Here is a 25,350-nt window from a genome sequence, read left to right as displayed (position 1 = left end):
TAACTGCAACTTGAATCTGTACTGCTCAGTATTTGACACAGAGTTCATGTTCACTGCTGTAATAGCTAATAATGATTAATATAATAACTAATATTGGCCATATTATATTTACATTACCAAAGTGATATGACTTTAGTCTCATGAACAACATTAGCTAATTCTTATTTACTAACTAATCTTAAATAACTGTTCAGTACAGAAATGAAGCCCAAAAATCATGTTTTACAGTCCTGTGGTCTCAGCCTCAGATACTTATCAAATCACACAAAGCTCTTGTAGAAACAAACAAACAAATGAACAAAATATATTCTCCTTCATTTCTGTCAAACCAAGTTGTATGACACGTTTCCAGCGGTTAGTATCATGGTTGCTAGGCAACCTGGGAAGCGCGACAGAGACTAGACCGTCCCATACAGACAAACTTGCAGTTTATTTTGCAAATAGAGCTCAACACTGCCCCTAGCGTCCTGGAGCACTTCCGTTGTGTTTTTGAGTTTGCAAGTGTTTTGGAGTTTGTACGTGTTTTGGAGTTTGCATGTGTTTTTGAGTTTGTACGTGTTTTGGATTTTGCAAGTGTTTTGGAGTTTGTACGTGTTTTGGAGTTTGCATGTGCTTTTTAGTTTGCAAGTGTTTTTTAGTTTGCATGTGTTTTGGAATTCGCATGTGTTTTGGAGTTTGCAAGTGTTTTGGAGTTTGTACGTGCTTTGTTTCTAGGGGCCACCGTAATTTTCATATATTTACACTGCAAAAAAGGAAAAAGCAAATAAAAAAAATGGTGACTTTTTCCCCCCATGTAAATAAATCACCTTAACCTTTTATAGGACACTCATTCAAATAAAAGGAAACTCAAAATTTCAACCCAAAGGTGTTCTCAGAACATATTACAGCTGTATATTTATTATTATATTTATTAACTGACTGGAACTTTTCATAATTATAACATCCACACCAAAGTGCATTTCTGTCGATGCTCAAGCAACAGCTTCATGGGGAAGCTTATGTATGGTGGCATTCTCCAATAAGATGATACTTTCTTTCAATGACTTAAATTCATTCACTGACTTGAGCATATGTATACACTCAAATACAGGGTGTGCTGTTCTCTGACATGGTGATAGGATAGCTTCTGTAAAAGAGCCAAATAGACAGTTGCAAAATTCAATCAGAACTAAATAAACCACACACTGAATTACTACATTGATTTTAGAATTAATAAGACTCACAGTAAACATATATGCAATTTAAGAGCTTTATAGTAAAAAAATGAACACAATCACATATTACACTATTTTTTTTTTATCTTGAAATTACTACAAGTGGTTTAAGCTTCTCACTGAGTGACTGTATAATGTTATACAAACTCGTGGGAGCTTATATGCTGCTCATTATGACTGTCATACGCTTATACCTAATAATTTATTTTTTAATTAAAAAAATGTTAACTGGATGCATCTGCTGCAGTTCAGCAGTTCTGTCTGAAAATTGATTTACCGACAGAACTGCTGAGTTCCTGAACTTGTACCTCTTTGTTGGATATGCCATATGCACCATGAGGTGCTGATGCAGTTGCCTTTTTTTGAACAGGCCCAGGTTTTAGCATGTTAATGCCTTATTATGCTACATATTACAATGAGGCTTTAGATAAAGTCAAGTACAAGGTCTGTTCTGAAAATAGCAAGATTACAAGGAAAACAGGCTCTTTAACAGCCTTTAATAGCAGGCTGATAAAACACCAACAACCGGTATGACGAACGCGGCCGTGACTCTGGCAGACGAGCTGAACACTTTCTATGCTCGCTTCGAGGCTGCAGCTAAGGTCTCCAACAATGCTAGTGTTAGCGGCGCTAACGGCTGCAGACAGGAAGATACTGCCAGCACCGGAAACGTGCTCGTCATCTCCGAGCATGAAGTAAGGAGAGCCTTCAAGAGAGTGAACACCAGGAAAGCAGCAGGACCAGACGGCATCCCAGGTGGTATCCTAAGAGACTGCGCATACCAGCTAGCTCCTGTGTTCACTGAGATATTCAACATCTCTTTATCTCAGTCGGTGATCCCCACATGCTTCAAAGAGTCCATCATTGTTCCTGTCCCGAAGAAACCCAACCCTGCTTCTCTCAATGACTATCGCCCTGTAGCCCTCACCTCAGTAGTGATGAAGTGCTTTGAACGCCTGGTCAGAGACTTCATCATTTCTTCACTACCAGACACACTGGACCCACTACAGTTCGCTTACCGTCCAAATCGTTCCACAGACGATGCCATCTCTCATCTCCTCCACACATCACTCACTCACTTGGACACTAGAAGGGGGAATTATGTTAAAATGCTCTTCATAGACTACAGCTCTGCATTTAATACCATAATTCCCTCCACACTCACCACCAAGCTGGAGCATCTGGGACTCAGCTCATCTATGTGTCAGTGGATCTCCAACTTCCTAACTGGCAGACCACAGGCAGTAAGGATGGGCGGACATGTCTCAGCCTCCACCACTCTCAGCACTGGAGCCCCCCAGGGGTGTGTTCTGAGCCCCCTGCTGTACTCTTTGTACACATATGACTGTGTGGCCACTACCAGCTCCACCACCATCATCAAGTTTGCTGACGACACCGTCGTGGTGGGCCTGATCTCTGATAACAACGAGACGGCCTACCTGAAGGAGATTAGGAATCTGGAGAACTGGTGCCAGAGGAACAACCTCCTTCTAAACATCAGTAAGACAAAGGAGCTGATAGTGGACTTCTGCACTAAGCAGGAGAGGAACTACCAGACCCCCGTCATCAACGAGTGCCCAGTGGAGAGAGTGGACAGCTTCAAATACCTCGGAGTTCACATCACGCAGGACCTGTCATGGTCCTGTCACATCAACACCGTGGTGAAAAAGGCCCGACAGCGTCTCTACCACCTCAGACGCTTGAGAGACTTCCAACTGCCCTCCAAGGTGCTCAGGAACTTTTACTCGTGCACCATAGAGAGCATCCTGGCGGGAAACATCTTAACCTGGTTCGGGAACAGCACCATGCAGGACAGACGAGCTCTACAGAGGGTTGTGCGGTCAGCTGAGCGCACCATCCGCTCCGAGCTCCCTGACCTGCACTCAATCTACAGCAGGCGGTGCTGGACCAAGGCTAGGAAGATCGTGAAGGACCTCAGCCATCCCAACAACAGACTGTTCTCTCTGTTGAGGTCAGGAAAGCGATTCCGCTCCCTGAAGACCAACACAGAGAGACTGAGGAGGAGCTTCTTCCCGCAGGCGATACGGTCTCTCAATCACACCACCACACAGTACTGACCCACACATATGGTTCTTACACACACACTGGACTTTCTGGACATTGTTTTTGCACAACACTGGTCACTATATTCTTCATTTCCAGTTAATACTTGTACAGCTGCTGTTATTGTGTATATATTTATTTATATTTAGATTTCTTCATACATTCTTATATAGTTCTATATTGTGTATTTTGTTGTACAGTTATTTTATTTTCAACTTTAATTTATATATTTTATCTTATTCTTCCCAGTTAAATTTACCCTTCATTCTAATTTGTGTTGTACAGTTATTTCATTTTTAACCTTAATTTATATTTTATTCCTTCCTAGTTAAATTTACCCTTTTTAATTTTTCATATTTATTTCCTATCTTATTCATAGCCTTTCCTTTTTTGTTTTCTTTAGGTCACGAGCAGTTGTCCAAGCATTTCACTACATATCGTACTGTGTATGACTGTGTACGTGACAAATAAAATTTGAATTTGAATTTTGAATTTGATCGCTTTAATGAGGTAGAATATACCATAAAAGCATCCGACTGAAGATATTTCAACCAAAAAATAAAAATACTAACTGTATTAGAAAATACACTGATGTGAAAAAGCACTTTACCCCTTCCTAATCTCTTCTTGCTTTCTTTTTTAAATTAAGATTTCAGTTATTTTCTGTCAGAAAAACCTGAAGTAGAATGTCCAGCCATCAGTTCCATAACTCATAATTATGGTATATTCTCCTCATTAGCCTGTTATTAAAACACAGTTGTACTAGTTTAAAGATTAAATCTGTGTACATGTGGTTGGACATGAACTAAGGTATAGCCCTGAAAGTTTCGTGGGCACAATACAGTACGTTTTGATTTTTAAAAATATACATTTTTTTTTTTACTGAATTTCTATACTTTGTTATGTTCATATGTTTTGGAAAATTGTTCAATCCTAACATTTTTCACAACTCGGTTCCTGCCATTAGTGATATTTTATGTTATAATTACAAATATAATCGATAGAACAAAGACATTGCTGATCCGTATGTAAGATACTGCAAACAAAAAACAGTTTTTTTGTGCATATTTCACTCAAGTTTCAGATCATTAAATCAAACAAATGTAATATTAGACAAAGATAACCCAAGTGAATACAAAAGGCACCCGTTAAATTATTTCATTTTCAAAGATGAAAAGTGCGATTCTCAAGCTACTAAAGCCTCAAACGACCCATTTCTATCCTTGCACGGTTTGTTAAGTGTCATTTTTCACTATCTGTATAGAAATGAAACTTAATGTTCACCGTGGCCTAGTATTGCTCATCTAAAGACGATATAAATTATTATTCTACACTAGATTACTTGAAGTACCGCTTATGACTGGCGTTTCCGTTTTTAAGGGGGTGAATGCTCCTTTACACACTCTTTGATTGGCTGGTTGTTACATATCCCACAATCCACCGCCTTACAACTTCCTTTTTCCTTTCGGCCATTTTCCTCCCTTGTAGGTATGTGAAGTTATCCTCCAAAGATTTTCAAAAATCCGTTTCAATCCTCGATTTTCTGTTTGTATTTGTGAGTTTAGCTTATAGTCTGAAAAAGTGCTTTTTGTCATCTTTTAAATAAGGTGATTATTATCATGATTTTTTGTGTTAAATTGCTAAGTAGCTAATGTTTTTATGGAGATGACCGGTGAAGCGATGGCTGTCAGTAGCTATGTTTAAACACTGTCCTACTAAATAAAGATGAACCTACGTGAATGCCGAAATGGCGATGACAAATGGATTATTACATGTAGTAGTTTGTAAGGACATTATCGGGGCATGAAAGTAGCCGGACCCCTCGTTAATGCTTTAGCTTAGCATCTTAGCACTGTATGAAGCGGAGGTGCGCCGGCATGACGATCCGCTCATGTGTATGTGCCACGCTGTGTTGCAGGGAAGCAGGCAACCATGGCCCCCAGCCGGAATGGAATGATCCTGAACCCTCACTTTCACAAAGACTGGCAGAAAAGAGTGCGCACCTGGTTCAACCAGCCAGCCAGGAAGATCCGCAGGTGAGGACATGGACGTATGCTAACTTGAGCTAGCGTGCCCGTAAATGGTTAGCATCGAATTCGGTTCAAATGGTGGGAATTTTTGGCCCGTAAAGGATAACTAGACCATCCTGTGGAACCAGGATTCATCCCATGTGTACATCAATATAATATTTACATTGACAGACGTTTCTTATACTCTGTAGTTACCGTGTATTATGTGAACGTGCGTGTAACTGTCCCTCAGTCCCATGAGACATTATTAAACTATTAAATAAAACAAACTGAGAAAGTGGTTGAAGTAACTGTACCTTGTTTGATTTGAGCCACCACTTCAGCTGATCAAGCTGTTGGTCAAGCAGGACAGTCTTTACGATTTTGGCATATCTGTTTACCTGCAAAGTTATACTGAACTAAGCAGATACAGCAAACTTAATGTTTTTTGTTTTGCTTTTTTCTTCTTTTAATTGATATTGATATTTCACTGATTAGGTATAAGACTGAGGTTGGAGCATGACGCTGTAGTCTTAGAGCTGATGTAACTTTCTACTGTGAATCTTAGTAGACCCTACAACTGACTGGAGTCTTTTCTAGCAGTTAATGGTTTATGTGGCGCGTTATGCTATGTATTGTGTCCTGGTGTTTTACATGTGGTGTCAGCCCTAGAAGTGAATGTTATGAGTGTCTTTTTTACTTTCCTATTTGGCAGTCTTTGTTTGGGTCAGTTACTTTTCAGAGGCAAACACATTTGTCCCTCAAGTACATCCTCCTTCGAGGAAGTTGTTCACTGTGAGTCCTTACAGATGTCTAAGAAGGTCTTTTGGTTGATCTAAACTTCCAACTTTTTCCTCAGGCGAAAGGCTCGTCAGGCTAAAGCTCGCCGCATTGCTCCTCGCCCTGTCGCTGGACCACTGAGGCCACAGGTTAGGTGTCCCACTATCAGGTACCATACCAAGGTTCGTTCCGGACGTGGCTTCACCCTCGAGGAACTGAAGGTACGATTATAGTTCTCTGTAAATGTTTCATTAGAAGGTAAAGCATATCTTTAATTTCTTTAGACCTAAAACTGTTAAAGTTACATGAAACATTCAGTGCGGCATTAATTAAAATGCACACTTGCACACAAGTGCTGCAGGCAAACTGATGTTTGGCAACTGTTTTGTCTGGTGGAAGTTTATTTCTTTATCAAAATGAAGCGCTAGAGGCTAAAAACTTCAGAAGTGATATTTAGAGTTATTGTGGATGGAAACTTGAACAAACTATCAAGTCAAAGAACTGTGGCTGTAGAAGACCTTAATGATCTTGTCAACCTTTACCTTGGCAAAAATATCAGGTTCTCCCTGTATGAAGAAAGTAAATAAGCTTTAATCAGAAACTGCTGCGAGCGCGAGGGCTACTTTTGTTTTCTCAAGTTTTAGTGTTTTCATGCATGTGTAACCGTATAAATCAAATCATTTATCTGCCATAAAATTAATCATGAAGAGAGCTAAACTAAGAGTCTGATCAGCTAAGTAATGAATATCCATGAACTTTTAAGTCATAGCCAGCTGTGCTCTCATCATTGGCCATCGCTAGTAATAGGGCTGCCACGATTTGTCGACTAGTCACGATTACGTCGACTAGTCACGATTACGTCGACTATCAAAATCGTCGACGACTGATTTAATAGTCGACGTGTCGTTTGAAGCTTTGTAAGATCGCAAAAGACGCAGGAATAATAGCAGGATTTAAGAGTGTAATAACGGACTGAAACAGAAGATGGCAGCACTGCATGTACAAGGATTCCAGCTGCCGTTAAACCCCGAAGAAGAAGAAGTAGCTGTGTCCCAGAATTCATAGCGCGGCCCAGCTTAGTTTCCAACAATGGCGGTAGCTAGTTAGTTTTAATATTACTCTTATTATTCTTTCTGGGTCACAAAATAAACGTTTAACATATTTTCAGGCGAGAATGTAGCTGTGTAAACCTCAAATATCGGCTCAGTTTATCAGGACACCACCACATATTTTCAAAAGCGCTCCGACGTTTTCGGAGACGTCTGTTACCCACTAGCTCGATAGCTAGCCGGGGGCTAGGTCACTAGCGCCGTGAGAACACCGGACTCCCGGCAAATTGTTTTCAAACCCACCACCGTCTTTCGCGACTCAGGTTAAATATATATGAGTCACTTAGATGAATTAAAAATGTTGTTGTTTGGCTTTTTTTTTTTTTTTTTTTTGTATTTTATTTGTTCCTGAGTAAATCGGTTTGGCTGAGATTAAAGTTATAGTTTTTACACAGCTGAATAAACGTCAAGCAGACAGCTGATTATCAGAAGTGTGAGATGCTGGAGAATATACTCCGGTGTCCTGTTATATTTTAGATAGCAAGGAGTTTATTAAACTTTACCGAAACAATCTGCAAATTTCATTAAAATTGAATAAACTATCATCTTGTCTTTATTTTTAGTTAGCACCTTAAAAGCTTAAAGCTGTAAGCTAATGATAGTTATATAAGCTGTAGTTTTACGTCCAGTGGATGATGATCTGATTAGTCGACTAATCGCAAAAATAATCGGTGACTAGTCGACTATCAAAATAATCGTTTGTGGCAGCCCTAGCTAGTAAGTGATCTTGTTTTTGCAAGTGACCCTGTATCCCATGGAACTATAAAATGTCTCCAGCAAGCGCGTTAACCATTGATGGCAGACGTGTTCAGGAATGTAACAACCACTTTGTTTTGCATCACAGCAGTTCAGATTATGACAAATCTCTGGACCTGCTGCATTTGCTTGATGAATACGTTGAACGCATTTTCTGAATGCTGAGATTTGTTATTTGAAAAGGAAGCGCTTTTATGCTGACAGCTTGACATCAGTGTTTTATCATGTACAGGGCACGTGATCAAAATCAGAATTGTAAACGATCAAGTCCTCCTGTGCTAATGTTCCCGCAGGCGGCTGGCATCCACAAAAAGACGGCCCGCACCATTGGCATCTCAGTGGACCCTCGCCGCCGCAACAGATCCACAGAATCTCTTCAGGCCAATGTGCAGCGCCTGAAGGAGTACCGCTCCAAGCTCATCCTGTTCCCTAGGAAGGCTTCTGCCCCCAAGAAGGGAGACAGCACTGTAAGTTTTCACATGGCACACAAAGATTAGACTTTGGTGTTTCTCCTTGTTATTAATTTACTTTTTGTTTGTTTGGCTCATTTTCCTGAGGGAAAAAAAACAAGTGTTGAAGCATTCAACCAAAGCAAGTGACCAGTAGGAGTTGGCTGTATATAGAAACTGAAAAAGCACAGTTTTGGAAGCCCTCTTTGGTGTGAATGTATCATTTCCTTATTTAAAATTACTTAAAAAATAATTTTAATGTATTAAAAAAATGGCTAAAATAAGACTTGCACATGCCTTTAAAATAAGACGCAGAAGAGATTATAGAGACTACAGCAGTTTTTTATGTGTTAAGGATAATTTGATATTTGAATACCTTTTCGGCTGCTTCCTTTAGACTCCATGGGATTTAAGGTTACCTAGGTAACCTGGGGACACGTCTGCTAATTATGAAATTCCGTTAAGCTTGGAAAATGAAGCGTACTGATGAAATTCAAGGTTTCTGTTAGATCATTATTAAAACATGCCGAATCAGCCGTGCATCAGTATAATAATTCCAGGCTGACTGCTGGAGATGAGCTGCACTCCCACATTCTGCCACCTTTAAATGTGAATATATAAGTACAATTCCCATTGGGGTGATTGAAATCAAACCAGACGGTCTTAATAAGCATTTATTTGATGCCCTAGTGAAAAGTCTTGCTGTCTGTTCCCTTTAAAAATATTTAACTGTTTTGTCATTTCAGGAGGAGGAACTCAAGATGGCCACTCAGCTCACTGGTCCAGTCATGCCCATCAGAACTGTAAGTGACAGCTCCTGCAAGGTTACCCTGTGTATCTGTTTATAGATGAGGATTAAGACGGCTGATGATGATTTGTTTTCACTGACGTTATTGGCCAGTTTTACCTGGACCAGTATTACAGAAGTAATGACTGATAAAAGATGCATTAACCGTCTGAACATTTTGCATTACAGCAGTCAGATGATGACAAATCTCCGGAATCTCTGTATTTCTTTGATGAAACACTTGAACCCTTTTTCTGATGACTGCTGTTCACAAAAATAAAAAATCAGCTAGAAAGCTGAACTGATTTTCACAAAATGTTAAATTCTCAAAATTAGACTCAGGCTTTTGGATTTGGAGAAAACCCTCATTTTGCAGTATTCGGTGTGTGTCTTAACCCTCATTTTGTTTTTCTTCTTTAGGTGCACAAGAAGGAGAAGGCCAGGGTTATCTCCGAGGATGAGAAGAACTTCAAGGCTTTCGCCAGCCTGCGTATGGCTCGCGCTAATGCTCGTCTATTCGGCATTCGTGCCAAGAGAGCCAAAGAGGCTGCTGAGCAGGACGTGGAGAAGAAGAAGTGAAAATAGTCACTATGGAACTTTGCAAAATAAAGTGTTTAAAAAGAGTAAGGTGTGAATGTCATGAATCTCATTTAGATTGACAGATGGCAGTTTTCACGAGCTAATCATAGATAAGCTGGCAAAATTGTATTTCTTCGTCAGGGAGAGAGCTAAGTCGTGCGCTTCTGTCAGCAACATTACACACGAACACCACCAGGTTGCATTTCATAAAACCTGGAGAGGTGCTTGGAGAGCACGAGTGAAGGAAGAACTCGGTAGATAAATGTATTCTAATCAAATATTTAAAAAATGTCAGAACCTTGGAGGATGTCTTCACGGCAGTCCATTTCATAGTATAAAATCAGTTTAAAATAGCTGTTGGGTTACGACTGCTGTCTGATACGTGACAATATGCTGGATCTGAATATATTCCAAGTTTTTGCATTATAATGAGAGGAGAAAGAAACCCAGTTTGGGCACTAAGATTCAAACATCTATGAAAACACGAGTTAATCCAAAAACATGTTGATAGGGTCTTAATCCAGCAGGTGCTTTGGATGGCAGTCAGATATGTGGATACTAAAAACAGCCCACACGGCATTTAATTCACATCTGTGACTTGTGTCAAAGTTCAATTATTTTACTTTTTGTATTACATTTATGAGTCCTGGTCAGCTGCAGAGTAGATTGGTGGGGTTAAAAGTTGAGAGACCAGTCCCCAGTACAACACTGGGACACATCTGTCTGTAGTGCAGCAGCTGTGAACTTGCTCTAAATTTGGTTCAGCGTGTATAACTGACGCATTTACAACAGTAGGGGGCACTGTAGGTACAACATGTAGATCATTGATGCGGACTTCAAATAAATCGAGTAGTTCTAAATTAATATTATCTTTTGTAATGTGTCAAACTTGATAATTTCATACTCTTAATCAGCGTATCAGTAACTCAGGAGTGGGAAATACTCCAGTTAAATCCTTCAGTTTTTTCTTAATGTGGCCCAAAAACAAAACAAAACTCAAGTTTAAAGCAGGGTTTAAGCCAGGAAGATCCTCTGAAAAAACTGATTGCTAAAATATTAAAAGACCTGTATATTATTTACAGCATGGCAATGCAAAGGTGAGTGGATATCAACAAAAGCCTGGAAAGAAGGTCAGGAGAGGTGGACGGTAATAGAAGACAGAAAGAAAGTTGGAAAGTTTTACATTGAACCGCTGCAGGAAAACAAAGCTGAATGTTAAATTCTCGACTTTTATCTGGCAGGCATGAACCAAGACTTATGTAAAGCCCTGCTATTACAGCCGAGGCTCTGCACATTTTGCATTTTGTGTTCTGTGGGTGTTCTGATAAAATGAAATGAATAAATATACAAAACAACACCGGAGCAGAACAACACAAAATCTCGCTGATGGAGTGAGATTTCCTGCCTCCAATGCATTACTCACTACACTGTGAGGAAAGTGTCAAAGATTCTGTATGCTCAGCAAGTCAACGTACACAAGCTGGAAATAAAAAAGCAGGATGTGGGGGACTCCGTGCCCTTGAGTCTCCTTAGAGTGTCTCTGTGGTCCTGCGGTCTGGACGTCCATAAATAATTCAGCTGATGAAGGTAAGTGGACAGTCAGGTTGGTTGGACAGGGGTGATTGATATGGCTGATAGGAGCTCAAATGGATAGTCATGTTAGTCGTATGATCGGGCTTTGCAAAATAACCGATACACAGAGAAAAAAAGCCTTTAGAAATATTGCTACCCCAACTAAATGGCTTATCTGCCATTTATGTGCAGTCATTTAATCAGGATGGACGCATTCAACTATCACCGTGTCTCATTAATGGCCACTGGGATGAATTTCCTGTTTTACAATGCTGCATTAAATGCTTAACAAAATATAGATATTCTTATTGATTTCTGCCGGGAATCTCATTCCCTGCATTTTACCCATCCTGTGGATTAGGATAGAGGGCCCAGCCACCGGGCAGGAGAAGATTGTTAAGTCAATGTACCCCAGATCATAAAAAAGCCGCCCAGAGATGAGTGACTTTGTTTTTAGTTGATGGACAGAAATTCTTTTAACAACTTTAACAATCCCTTTAACTCCTTTATTCAGCAAGTAATCACACACTCACTACCTCAGATACACTTTTAAAGAATAAATCCATATCCCTGTCTCACCTTAATCTATAGCGTGGAGAGCTGAATGAGCTGAATGTCTTCTTCTTTTTTGCTGCTCAACAAAACATCTCACATTGACTGTTTGACGTCCAATTGCAGTCAGTGAGGCCGGGCATCCGGCAGTGTGAGCTTCTCTATGGTTTACCCTTTGTAAAAGGGGAACTGCAACCTTTTTGACCACAGTGTTAAAACGAGTCAAACATGACGCCTGGAGATTGCAGCTTCCATCACCGGTAAGAAAACTTTAGAATCAATAATGTCTTTGAAACCCTCTAAAAACCTTCCTGTGGACAGAAATACCTTCACTCAGTGGAGCTGCTGGTGGAAAATTTTACACAAATGCACTGAGGGAGCTTGACTAGACTAAAAAAAAAAAAATCTGAGTGCACCAGACCATGTGTAGAGATCCTCCTATTTGGGTTATTGTACATGCAATGTGGTCAGCAGCACCAAGGCAAGCACTGAATGTGACTGGGGAGAAGCAGCAGGGGGACTCGGAATAGATAATCCATGTGTAAACGCAGGGAACGTCCTGTGAGGTGCTCAACCGACACAGCAGCAGCAGATGGTCGTTGTTTGGAGCTGTGGCATAACAGGGCTCAGGTGTGTGCCCCAAAGCAGACGCTTAATACCACCTCTGAATACCCATGGAAGAAGAGGCAGTGAGGGTGAAAACTCCAGGAGAGATCTGCCTCTGTCGGAAAGCAGCCAGTGTGCGCGCGTTAAACACTGGCCGCTGATCCAGGCTTCTTTTGTCTGAAGTGCTTCACACGTAAAATCAACTTGAGAGCAATGCGTGTGCATTTTTATTTATTTACTTTGAATGAGTAACATGGTGATCATCTCAGCAGAGTAGTTAATTAGAAGCAGGGAGCCAAATGTTTTACATCTCGTGCTGCTGGAATGATTTTATTGACCTGCCCATCTGCTTTGAAAGCCTCTCAAAGCCTCACATCCTCTTGATATAAAGACCAGATTTTAATGCGGCGCAAGTCAAATGAAAGCAAAGAATGTTCCACGTATCCGAAGGACATTTTAGCACCGTGAGGTTTAAAAAGCTTTTGGAATAAAATGTTAAAATGTGAAGCCTACACTTTACTTTTGTCATTCACTTTGCCACAATGACTAACAGCCAGCTGCACAAGTTGCTTTCAGACAGCTCGAACTAAGCTCTTACTTTGAGTTCTTACATTTTCTCTGTTTTCGTCAACTGCTTTGTCTCTCACGGCCTTCAGTGCTGTTTTGCAGAAACTCGAGAGCTGATGTTTTTTTGTCAGCGCCATGTATGAATGTTATGCAATATCTGGAAATACATTCAGGAAAATAATACATTTGTGGGTGGACTGTGAAAAGGTCCAAGCATAGACGCAGTGTAGAAACAATACATTATATAACATACACAGCTGTCAAGTGATTGAAAAACCACTCTGTGAATCAATTCATTGTCATTTTTACTGAAGGCAACTTTACACTTGACTTGGAGCATTTGTGCGTGCGTGGACTCAGCACATATTGTTTATTACTTGTGGGTGCATGTGTGTATTTAGCAAAGGTAGAAAAGTCACCTGTCTTTAGCTGTCTGCAGCTTCCACACGGAGATTTGATTGCGATGTGCTGCTGCTGGATGAGCAGTTCTTTTGAACTTCCTCTTGCAGTTTTATGTATGTCTGTTTAAAACCTGACAATACTACTAAAAGGATGAATCTCAGTGCAGAATGAATGGTTTCTGTTGAAAGACGGTCCCGTAAATGGGAAACACGCAGAGGAGGATGGCGAAAGGGGCACTATTGTGTTCACTGTTGACTCCAAAATTTTCATTTCATGTACTCTTCCTTGCTACAGCCCATCAGTTCATGCTCTGTCTGAAACATGCTTAAGGCCACCTTCCCTTTCGGTCAGCCCCTGTCCAAACAGAAAAGCAAGAGGATTGGGCTTCTGTTCTGAAAGCCAGATCTGTGTGCCTGAAATGGCCACTTTCAGGATGTCAATAACATCACAGAGCATCAAAGAGTAGAAAGAAAAATAAAACCGGTAATGTGCCCGAAGCCTGAGCTTCAGCTCACAGAGGTCACTTACACATATGCTAACCACATTATTTTTACCACTGCAGTATAGAAAATAAAGAAAAAACACAAATGCTGCATGCAGTTCAGCTTACATAAAGAAGCGTCGTTCCCCCTCTCTTTTGCACATATTTCAGTGCATCCTGCTCTTTCTATCCTCATAATCTTCAGTAAGCAACTTAATCCTGAGCGGGGAGGCTGCTGTAATAACTAGTTGAACATTTGGTCATAAACAGTAGTATTGTGTTGGAAAACAATCTGAATGGCATATCTGTCTAAATCCTGGTCCAAAATCCACAAAGGCAGCAGAGAATTAGCAGATAGAAATGAGCGACACCTTATGGAGGCGGGTTAAACATGAAAATAATGCTATGTCTGTGTTTATAGACAAGAATTTAACTAAATCACTCAAGATCTACGCACGCCTCCACCTCAGGTTTTGAGCTTCCAGATCCCAGCATTTTCCCACAGCCTCTTTTCCCTACCTCTTTCTTTTATGGACTCGATTTCTAACTGAACTCAAAATAATCGAGTCCCAACGAAAAGCCCATCCCTTACATCAGCAGCTGGACTCTCTCCACTCCCCATCCCTACAAGCCGAGCCTACTCCCTCCTCACCAGTCTAAGCCAATGAGTTTCGGCGGAGAAAACAAAAATCAAGCAGTGTGTTATGGGAGCGGATTAAACAAGTGTGCTCAAGAAGAGAAACAGCTTCAGGTAGGAAGTGAGTCTCCCGCTTAACCCGACTGTAAGCGCAGTTTATCGGTTTGGTGAAGTGCCGCTGAGTTTTTGATCAGCTGCAAATAGTCTCGGAAGTGAGTCAGATGAGCCAGCGATACACGAGGCTGTGAAAGTAGACTGTTCGCTTCACGCTTTAACTCGTATTTAACTGTTGCTGTTATTTTGCCCTCCTGAGCCTTGGCCGGTGTTGGGTTTTGAAGCTTGCAGATGAGCGGTGGCGTTTATTCACCGGGATAAAGTGTGAAGTAGCCGTTTAGCCGCCTTCCGTGTAAATTTCACCGGTGGATTGAGCAGAAGTTTGATTCATAACACGCGCGCGGTCGTATTTGGGAGCCTTTGATGCTGGCTCTGTTTTGAGCTTTCTGGAGTTCAGATTCATGCTTTGAGATAACATGTGGTTTCACAACTGGCTGAGAAAGACGCGTACGGGCGCTGTCCTCGGTGCTGAAAGCCAAGCGCCGAGTGCGCTGCACTTCTTCGTTTGAATTATAAGGATGTGACATTTACAGTGATATTAGAGGAAATTACAGCCCCACCTTTAAAGCATTTAGGGGGGGTTATTAGTTGTGCGAAACCGCCGTGCTCAAGGACACTTAAGCAGGGCGTACGCTGCCCACATTAAACCCATCAAAGTCCTTTCTTTGACTACTACCTGCTAAACCCATCGCCTTTTTGGATCCATGATTCTTTCCATCTACTTTCACGTATTTGCTTGTTGTTTATTAGGAGGAAATGCACTTTAAATCATTTAAACGCATCAGCCATCTCATATTCAGTTCTTGAAACAGGATAAAATAGTGAAAATACAGGGAAATCTTGATACAGGTGGGCTCTCTCCCCTTTAAATATTGTAATAAAGCTCGTTAGAATAAGAGGTGGCACTCAGCTTGATCATCTTAAACGAATTTTTGCAGGAATTTGAACTAGACTCCTAAAGGCACAACCCTGCCATCTTCATGCCCTCTCTGTCGCTGTTACCAAGGTGAGATGATAACCCTCAGGAGGGGGGACAGCTCTGACAGGCAGCAATAACAGCTTGAGTTTGCTTTGGTCCCCTGACACTCAGCAAGAATCTCTGTTTTTCTTTTTTTGACAGCTGTACCAAGTCAAAAGGGCCCGTCTCCTGTGAGAGTGCCACGTCTTTACCGAGATCCCTCAACCTATCACTGGATTTTTCCATCCCTCAGAGCTACACCACAGCCTCACCTCGCACTGCTTCGCTGGTTGGCAGATCTCTCTTGCCCTGAGCCAGGATGAATGATGTTCTGGAGGCCACCTCCCCTGCAACCAGCCTCAGTGGTCCAGCTACCTGTGTCACCAAAGTCGAGCTGCGCGTGTCTTGCAAAGCTCTGCTGGACCGAGACACTCTGAATAAGTCTGACCCCTGCGTCATACTCATGGTACAGAACGATGGACAGTGGATAGAGGTGAGACCTCATTTTATTCTTCAGTACTGGCACATATACAGGTGAGCCTCTGGGAGGGAAAAGTGTGACTAATATCTCCTCACTTAGCAGTCCACCTTCATTTATTAATCTCCCTGCCTGAGTCATTATCTGCATTATTTCAAGAATTGAAGTCTTGACTCACACATCTAGAGAGCTGAAATATTCAAATGCAGGCTCTTGAGGTGATTTAAATAACGTGTGTTCTTAATGTTATTAATGTTAATTGCACAGGGAAACACAGAGGAGACTTGCTCTCTTCCCTCCTTGAATCACAAACCTAAGATTAAAGATTGGTCATGTGTGAAATGTTGTAGATTGGGAGTGATATTGCTCTCTCTGTCTCTCTCCAGTCGTCACAAAATCTGTGTAGTCATACATGATCGACCAGGGAGATAAATCTGTTAATGGTTTGGTGAACTTGCAGCTGTTTTATTTTTTTTCCTTTCTTTTTATTTATTTATTTTTTCTTTGCTCTTTTGGAAAAGAGCATGGCTTACACAACAGATGCCTGATTCAGAATTGAAAATGTCAAATGGAGTATACATTTGCAGTCATCACTGTCTGTCTCCACAATTAAAACAACTCGCACACAAATTGTGTTCGCTGCCCTGTCGGATTCACATTATGTGCAGTATAATTCACTTGTCTACATGGGTAAACAGTGGGTTGGTAATTTGCAGCATGATGAGATGTGTTCCAGCTGAAAATGTTTACTTTCTTGGTTTGGTCCCAAGCTGATCTGAAGTGTAGGCAGCGGCTCTCTCATTTCCCTGTTAATTAAGTCATTTAGTTCATGAGGGAGAGCCAAAAGGCAGGTTTCCGTTAAGTAGAGGATGTGTTAATGTGTGGCAGAGGATATCTAATTATATAGATTTTTTTCCCCTGCAACCCTTCATCTAGAAAAAGCCTCTGTTTTCAGGGAAATGGGAGATGATTAACCCTGACAGATTCCGGCCACATGGGAGTCATTTGTTGGAGGTGCGCACATTAATGTTTGGGCTATATGAATGTGGAAACCTCGAGATGCTATTTTTAGGTGGGGACGATAAAAACTTGCTTTGAAGTTGTCTGGGATTTAATTTGATGGGAGGGTGTTACATGAGATGACTGACCTGGGTTCAATGTGGCATGAATTTATGAGTGGCTATTTTTAGCTGCACTAACTGAAGCATATGCTTGACAAAAAAATCAAATAATAGCGCCATCACTACAGCTCTATCTATCTATCTATCTATCTATCTATCTATCTATCTATCTATCTATCTATCTATCTATCTATCTATCTATCTATCTATCTATCTATCTATCTATCTATCCATCCATCCATCCATCCATCCATCCATCCATCCATCCATCCATCCATCCATCCACCCGAGTCTTGACAATCATAACAGTATTCACCAGTTGTCCAATGCTCTGCTGTCAAATCCCTCAGTTCTGGGCGGCACCATCCCGTCTGCAAATTGTTTACTTACGTCAGCAACTGAGTAAGAAGCAGAGCCCACTCATATTGCCACCATATCACGCTCTTCCTATCATCTAAGCTCATGCTGCGTGGCCCCAGTGGCTTTTTAAGCTGCACATATTTCAACTATTACCTTTTTTTACCACCTGCTCACGGGGCAAATTAGGAGGCAGGTTGAAGATCACATGACATGTGCTGCTTTCGCAGATTTTGTCCTCTTCTTACGTAAACTGGACCCTGTACGCTTCTCTGAAAACTAGTTATTCCCAAAACTCGATCTCTAATTTAAGCTGCATGTATTTGTTATGATAAAGCAGCCTAAATAATGCACTGATTATAGAAATGAATTTCCCATGTCAGGAATCTCTTTATAGTTTCTGGCCCCACACCAAAAGCAAACAGGCGTCATGCACAGACTAGCACAAACTACCCTATGTAGCTCTGATTAGCCTTTATCAACAAACAGACTCATCAGACTCATCCCGAATCTGTCCATCCAGATGGCACAAAGAGAGAAAGAATAGGCAAGAAAGGCCAGTAAAGAATAAATAGGAGTAAATGTGACAAAGGAGGCCAAGTCTGAGCTGGTAATTCTTTTTTTCTTTGCATTGCTTGCTTTGAAACAATAGAGCAACACCTGCTTTTTATTATTGCTGTTAGCCATACAGCTTTTCTGGTTATTAATCTAGAAGTCTGACATATGTTTAGAAACAAGTACATCCTTTTCCCCCCTGAATTACTAACCTGGAGCTGAATTACAAAAATAGAGGAAAATAAGATAAAAACTGACAATTGATCAGTTACATTATATTTGTGCAAAAAGTAAGTAAATAAAAATGGAAATGGTTGGCCTCATGTAATCCTCTGTCTACAGATAAAACCCCCACCCCTCAAAAATAACACAAAATGTTTACATTATTAATGTAAATGAATAAAGCAGAGTCGATTATTCACACTGAAAATGTGAGTATCAGAACAAACTCCAATGATTACAGTGTACACAAGACAGGGAGTAACAGGTGGAATGTGACTTATAGCCCTTTAAAGCCTTTAAAGCTCAAAACATTAAATAATTACCAGAAATGTCTTGAAAATTGATTTTTTAAATTAAATCTTCAGACAATTAAAACAAAAGTTTGCATATATGAGTTTTAATTTGTATTATATTTGCTACATCCAGCATTTTTTTAAAAATTACTGCTTAAAATTAACAATTAAAATAATTTAGAATACAATTAAAACATTGTGGAAACTCATATACACTGGGCGCTAACAGGTTATACAGTGACTCTGGTGTTTACATGCACATGAAATGTGAAATGTCATCATGCAAATTTCAGCCTAAGAGAACATCTTAAATGTTATCACAAGATCGACAACACTTGCAAGTGTTTGTGTTAAAACTTCCTGCATTTACAGTGAGATTTGACCTGCCCAGGAGGCACGGCAGGGAAAAACAAAACAAATAAACATGCAATGAACACTTTGCTGTCCATAAAGTACATTAGAGCAAAGCTGCAGTTTGCGAGGGAACACAAAGGGCAAACACCGGGCTTTGTGAAAGACTATGCTCTAGACAGACATGTTTGGCAAAGACCAAACACAGCTTTTCAGAAAAAGAACATCATACCAACTATGATGGAAGTGTTATATCGTGGGGCTGCCCCGGTGCCTTAGGGAATGGGCAGCTTACAGTCATTGATTCAAGTAAAAATCCTGCATCATAACAAAAAGTGCTTGAAGATAACATGAGACCAAAAGCTGAAGTTGAACCAGAAGTGGACCTTTCAGCAGGATAATGATCCTAGATGCACCAACAAATCAATAAAGGAATGTCTCTGAAAGAAGGAATGGAGAAAGCGCAAGCAAGAAAACATCTTGCAGCTGAAGGAATTTTTTTTGAACATTGAAAAACTCTGATCTCAGACACTGATTCACAACTGTGCAAAATACCCTAAGGTCATTTCGAGTCCATTTTCTTTCTTTCTTTCTTTCTTTCTTTCTTTCTTTCTTTCTTTCTTTCTTTCTTTCTTTCTTTCTTTCTTTCTTTCTTTCTTTCTTTCTTTCTTTCTTTCTTTCTTTCTTTGGCAGAAGAATGGCACGCCCATTGATGTTGAGGTTGAATACTAACTTTATCTCTAGGCACAATTTAACATTTTATGTTTGTCCAAATATCAAAAAAGCCTACAATTTTCATTAGATGCACTTATTTGTTCACATAAAAAAAGCACAAAACCCCCATCAGGACTATAGGGACTCCAGTCGAATTATTCGTGCATGGGTGTTTTGGGCCCATGCCCTTCTTTATCATGTAAAGTGGCACCAATAAAGATGCTTCCGAGTAGGTGGGAGGCTTTATGTGGTTTGGGTCTCCTTGGAGGGAGGGCTCAGCTCAAGTTATTCTGAGTCATCCTTATTGTCCTACAATGAAACATTTCTATTCACAAATATGAGTGGGTTTCTTCCAGGTTGGTAACAACTCTGTTTACTGCGTGCGAGGATTCACTGAAAAGGATGACGAGGAAGTTTTATAACTTTCACAATATTCTATTCAATATCGTCGGTGTCCATTCAAATGTCTGAGAAATGCCACCAAGAATAACCTTAAATGTTGATGTATGAGTTTATTCGTGAAAGGCAGGATCTGAAGCTTTCCAAGTGAAAGCAAATTCCTTCCCTCAGTGCTGACTGATGTCTTGTGCAGGCTTTTTAATGATTTCCCATAATGTTCCCCCATGAAGAAAGTGTCACGGCTTATGCACACCTTGTCACGATGAAGACAGTCCATCATTCACTGTGGCAAAGATCATGCTTTAATATAGCATGCAAGAGGAAAGCTTCAGTTCCAATTATGTTGACAGCATCATTATTCTTTGGCATATTATTTATAAAAACCCTAAGTGGCTTCAAAAGGAAGAAAAAAACCATTTTAAATGTATAAATATTATATTGTTCCACAGATCTTGGAAGACTGGCATCACTCTAAAAATCACAAAATGAAGAAATACCTTTCAAAAGACCAAGAAAATCGATTACAAGAAGCTGTTGGCTTGTGATCTGAGATATTTGCTTGATCTTTGTGCTTTGATTTGTAGATTAGATGTATAAAATGTTGTGCGTGATGCAGGAATCACGCTTCTTATTCCAGTTCAGTCCTTCAGCTTATAGACTCTCCCAAAGCGAGAGATGAGAAATGGGAAAACACTGTCAACCGTTTGTAAAGTAATCAAAAGCAAAGTGTGGACCTGCCCCGCTGACAATGAAGAAATGACTTTGGACTGTGTCGTTTGGATGAGCACTTAAACCTTCCTCAGTCCTTCATTTGCTGCCGATAGATCAGTTCCATATAATGCACCTTGGTGGGTCTTTTCCCTTCTGGGTCATTCAACTATTTACACATTTAGCTTTAAGTCCCAAACATCGCTTATCAACGCGCATTTGGTTAATCTTGGAAATTCGTGACAATTTTTTTTTCCTGTGTATATTTATTGTTCTTGTTAAATTTACCAGTACTAAAGCGCTGTTGACTTCAAAATGCTCAATGATGATTTGTTCTTGTGACAAATTGGGCAGTGTGGAAATGTTCATGCAACTGTGTGAGAGCTAAATTCTACATCACGAACAGATGGGGCCCCAGAGAGATCAGCTTTTCCTTGTCAGGCAGTCAAAGACAAGCATGGATGTTTCCTCTAAGCTGAGATTAAATGTCAGAGCCCTCCAATCATCTCTCGTATCATCCTCATGACAAACATAATAACGTCTGCCCTTCTTTGTAAAGAAGCTGACTCTGTTTCCTACATGCGATGTAAAACACTATAAGACAGTCTGTCAAAGGGGGGCTTCATTTCTTTACAAATGCATACAGTCTGTCATAATTAGGAACATTAGATAAACTAGTGTTGACATTCAAAAGTTCATTCATCATGTTCTCTTTCAGCTGGACAGGACAGAAGTGATCAAGAGCAACTTGCACCCAGTCTTTGGCAAGGTTTTCTCGCTGGATTACTACTTCGAGGAGGTTCAGAAACTGCGATTTGAGGTTTACGACATCCACGGCACTCACAGCATCGGAACCCGTGATGATGACTTTCTGGGAGGGGTGGAGTGCACTCTTGGCCAGGTAAACAGATGCTGCTGTCTTACTAACCCATTTTTGCCAGCTGTAGCTCCAGATTTGTGGTCTAATAACTGGGATTTGTTGGTGTAAAAGCACTAAAACATGCCCCCTTTTGTCTTTATTGGTAAATGGTGTATATTTGCTGCACCGCTTGCAGTAAATGATTCATACTTATTAGTGATGGCAAAGGCTCAGATCTCTATATACTGCTGTTTGCCGCTGAGGGCTCAAGGCCAAACGTTTTGTTTATCTTGTTCTTTGCAGATAGTGGCCCAAAAGAAGATGGTGAAACCTCTGTTGCTCAAGTATGGGAAATATGCCGGCAAATCCACCATCACAGTAGGTTCCTGACATTGCGTGTGTAATGTTGCTGCTCTGATGAATGAACTAATTTGAACACATAACACATTAGCCCTGTGTTGCTCCTTGGTATCACTGTAGCGGTGTAATTTTATTTTATAAGTCAGACATCTTCTCTATGGTAGTGTCCGTTTTAGTGGCACGGAGAGGCATTCCCACTAAAGCGCACAGGGAAGCAAGAGAATCCATAAGAAATGATGAATGCACAAGAAATCATGTGTCAAATGTGGAAGAGAATAGCTCTTGGTTCATTATCCAGCATCTTATAGTTAACAAGCCAGTGGCGGTAGCACATCAAAACATGACAAGGTAATCACGCAACCCTCCACTCAGGTCGGGAAATACACAAAAGAATCTCATCTTCTCCTTTCTCTAATGAATTCATGGTGGACAAGCTGCTGCAAAGTCTGACAGCGTTATTATCACCGGGCTGGACTGTCACACACAGTACAGATGTTCCCGTGTTTGCGTCGGTCTCCTGCATGTTTTTGGTGTGAGCAAAAGTACAAAGCGTGATTTAAATTCAGCCCCATCTTACACACACAGACAACAAACTTCACCTCCTTGGTTCTCTTCACTTACTGAATACAGGCAAAAAAACGAATCACTCAGTCTTTTGCCAGATTTAGAATTTATTTAAAAAGCAAATGCATTATGAAGCTCTCGAGGGGAATGGTGAGGATTCTCACAAAGGAATAATCTGACCACCTGGGTCTGGGTGCAGTTCCCCCCTCCAGGGGCAAGGGTACCTAGACCCGGTTAGTAGAGTACGCTTGGGGAGTGTGATCGTGTATACAGCGTCCCTTTATGTCTGTCTCCACGTCGGTTGAGTGTGAAGTACATATGAGAGCATGAGGGTGGGAATGGATGTTTGTGTCTGTGTGTGCCTGTATGTCTGTGTCTATATGTCAGGTTGGGTATCAGGCGCCACCTCTCTGGGGACATCTCGGGCCCTCCAAGGTTTGGAGGCCTATCTCCACCCACCACCACTTCCCCTGCCGGTGGCGGACTCCCTCAGGTATCGGTGCGTTGGTGGTTCTTTGTATCTGGGGGTGGGTGTCCGGGTACACACCGGCTCACTCCTTGGCGGCCGCTTATTGGGGCTCGCTCGGGCCACTTTGGAGGTGGGGTGCCCCCGGCCTCTCGCCCCCGGCCTCTCGGCCTGGGGCTCGGTCACTCAGGCACAGCTGGCTGCCGGCGGAGCTCACGGGCGCGTCACTGCAACTCCCCCTGGCTTCTGCTCCGCGGCTGCTGAATGAGCTCTCATCTGGGACTCTCCTTAGCTCTTACTGGGACAGTGGCGCGGCTGCCCCTCTGTGGGTCTTCCTTGGTCTCTTGTGTTCTGGGTGCCTCTGGATGTCTGGAGTTTTGATCTCCTCCATACCTGCTTGATAGAGGACAGGGCTGTGGCTCCCCACACTCTCTAGCAGATCATTACATGGAGAAACCTTTGGAATGCAAGCATGCTGATCCACACAGGTATGCACACAGGTGTACACATGGGTATTCACAGATGCGGACTACAGCTTTCTTGGCTGCTGCCTCAAAGCACACTGTGCGCTGTCTATCTTGCGTGCTGCACAATATCGTTTATTATTTAGTAACTATTGATATCTATGACTAGCTAGTTTATTGTGATGGTGCTTTTTTTTTTTATTATTATTATGTTGCTCTTTGTTGTTTGCTGTCTCCCCTGTTTTTTTTGTTTTTCTTTCTCTCCATACAGGTGACCCAGGAGTTTTTTTTTTTTTTTCTCTCTTCCCCCCCTTCTCACCGTCTCTTCTCCCCTTTGGTTTTCTTTCTTCCTCTCCCCCTCTTTCTTTCATTCTTTCCCCCTGTCCTATTAAAAAAAAAAAAAAAAAAAGGATGACAAAGGATGAACTGAAGCTCCGCCATCACGTGATGTCACATGCTGCTGTTTCTGATGTCACTTCCAAAGAAAAAAAAAAAAAAAAAAAAAAAGGAATAATCTGACCATTTCATCTGCACAAGCGCAGAGAATTCAGTGCACAAGCACAATGCTGAACCATTATCCGTAATGCTGTAGTGGCACACGCATAATGGCATTAAAAACATGCCTCTGTCGATTTATAATAGTGTAGCTCTTCATTATACTTTACTTGCTACGCGTAAAAAAAACAAAACAGAAAATATTCTTACTGTAGCATATTATATGAGACACGATGGAGATAATGTAGGAGGTTTTTTTCTTTGTAAAAAAAACATCCTAGATTTATAGACACATATTTGTACTTCTACACCCCCATTGACATGATGCATTATCAAACCCATGGGACCAGGATTAGGTAACGCACCAGGTATTTGAGGTTACATAATTACTAGTTAAATTCAAAGTCAGACCCCGTGGATCTCACCTCAGACAACGTTAAGATAAGTAAGAGAATGAACTGAGAAAGTATACTTTTGCCATATAGTTAGGTAGTGAGCTCAGTAGATCCACACCAAAAATGCCTGTTAGCATCTACTGTTTGCAGTGTGCCCATTAATGTGCAGACAGCTTGCTGCTGCTATACAGCCTGCTCTATTCTTTACCAAACAAATATATTTTCATTGCTTTTCATATGCAAAAGCATGAGCCTGCTCCTTTCTGTGCTCACTGTATTATTGCCTTATGTATAACAAGCAGCAAAAACCATATCTTCAAGCGTGAGACAGAAGCTGTTTTCAAGCATGACTCCCAGAAAATGTGCAGGGAATCATGTTGGGGCAACGTCTGAAGTTGCCCTTTCCCACGTGAGTGCTACCCCATGCTGTCATGTGTCCTGCTTCCTGGAGGTGTGAATTCACCAGGCAATTAGTGCACTCTTCTTTTTGTGCACTCTTCTCACATATCTTCTGCACTTTTGAACAAACATACTTCTTAATGTTTATTAAAGGGCAGAGCAGGTGTGTTTCAGCTGAAAGCCTTCATCAGTGCAACTGGACTTAACAGTTGTAAAGACAGCTGGCTGGTAAAGGCTGCTTAATGTCGCATCCGACTGCTTCAGACATTTAGGGTCTCAGGCTCAACTCTTTTGGGTGTGAAAATGTCTGTAGCCACAGGCAAATCCTCATTCTAACTTTAATACTATAATCCTTAAACAGCTATTAAAATAGATCACAATCTACTCACGCTATACTACTTAATCTGCTGCCCTGGCAAAGATGGAAAGAGCACACCTGCCTACATTTTTACAAAGATTTTACATGCTAGTTGTTCTTGTCAGGACAAACTGGGTGATAAAAAAATAAAAAATG

General features: G+C 41.1%; 2 protein-coding genes and 1 non-coding gene across 4 annotated transcripts in view; all 3 read left to right on the top strand.

Annotated features, from left to right (window-relative positions):
• Positions 1-4,688: 4,688 nt before the first annotated feature.
• Positions 4,689-9,791, top strand: rpl13 (ribosomal protein L13). Its single transcript, XM_085402059.1, has 6 exons — positions 4,689-4,766; positions 5,197-5,314; positions 6,147-6,288; positions 8,226-8,399; positions 9,128-9,184; positions 9,589-9,791. Exons 2-6 carry the CDS (start codon positions 5,211-5,213, stop codon positions 9,745-9,747), a joined length of 636 nt encoding a protein of 211 aa, XP_085258185.1. The 5' UTR covers positions 4,689-4,766; positions 5,197-5,210; the 3' UTR covers positions 9,748-9,791.
• LOC146678649 (small nucleolar RNA MBII-202) lies at positions 9,366-9,440 on the top strand. Its single transcript, XR_014912676.1, has one exon. It is a non-coding gene; the product is annotated as a small nucleolar RNA MBII-202 (small nucleolar RNA).
• Positions 9,792-15,955: 6,164 nt separating the features above from the next.
• cpne7 (copine VII) overlaps positions 15,956-25,350 on the top strand; it is a 31,861-nt gene continuing 22,466 nt past the window's right edge. For both annotated transcript variants that reach the window (XM_085411193.1, XM_085411185.1), the window contains exons 1-3: positions 15,956-16,129; positions 21,553-21,735; positions 21,997-22,071. In XM_085411193.1, the coding sequence (XP_085267319.1) occupies positions 15,956-16,129; positions 21,553-21,735; positions 21,997-22,071 (432 nt within the window). The remainder of the gene's footprint in view (positions 16,130-21,552; positions 21,736-21,996; positions 22,072-25,350) is intronic.

This window comes from Rhamphochromis longiceps, linkage group LG1 (genome assembly GCF_057381845.1).
Source record: "Rhamphochromis longiceps isolate RC_006_pf linkage group LG1, R_longiceps_female_GT1.1, whole genome shotgun sequence".
In the NCBI taxonomy this organism is placed as follows: domain Eukaryota; kingdom Metazoa; phylum Chordata; class Actinopteri; order Cichliformes; family Cichlidae; genus Rhamphochromis; species Rhamphochromis longiceps.
This window is presented reverse-complemented; position numbering and strand designations above follow the sequence as displayed.

Bases quoted from the DNA above. Each gene is read 5' to 3' on its own strand.
- rpl13 (XM_085402059.1), top strand. From the start codon at position 5,211: ATGGCCCCCAGCCGGAATGGAATGATCCTGAACCCTCACTTTCACAAA. The intron at 5,315-6,146 runs GTGAGGACATGG...CTTTTTCCTCAG, and splicing joins CCAGCCAGGAAGATCCGCAG to GCGAAAGGCTCGTCAGGCTA. The intron at 8,400-9,127 runs GTAAGTTTTCAC...TTGTCATTTCAG, and splicing joins CCAAGAAGGGAGACAGCACT to GAGGAGGAACTCAAGATGGC.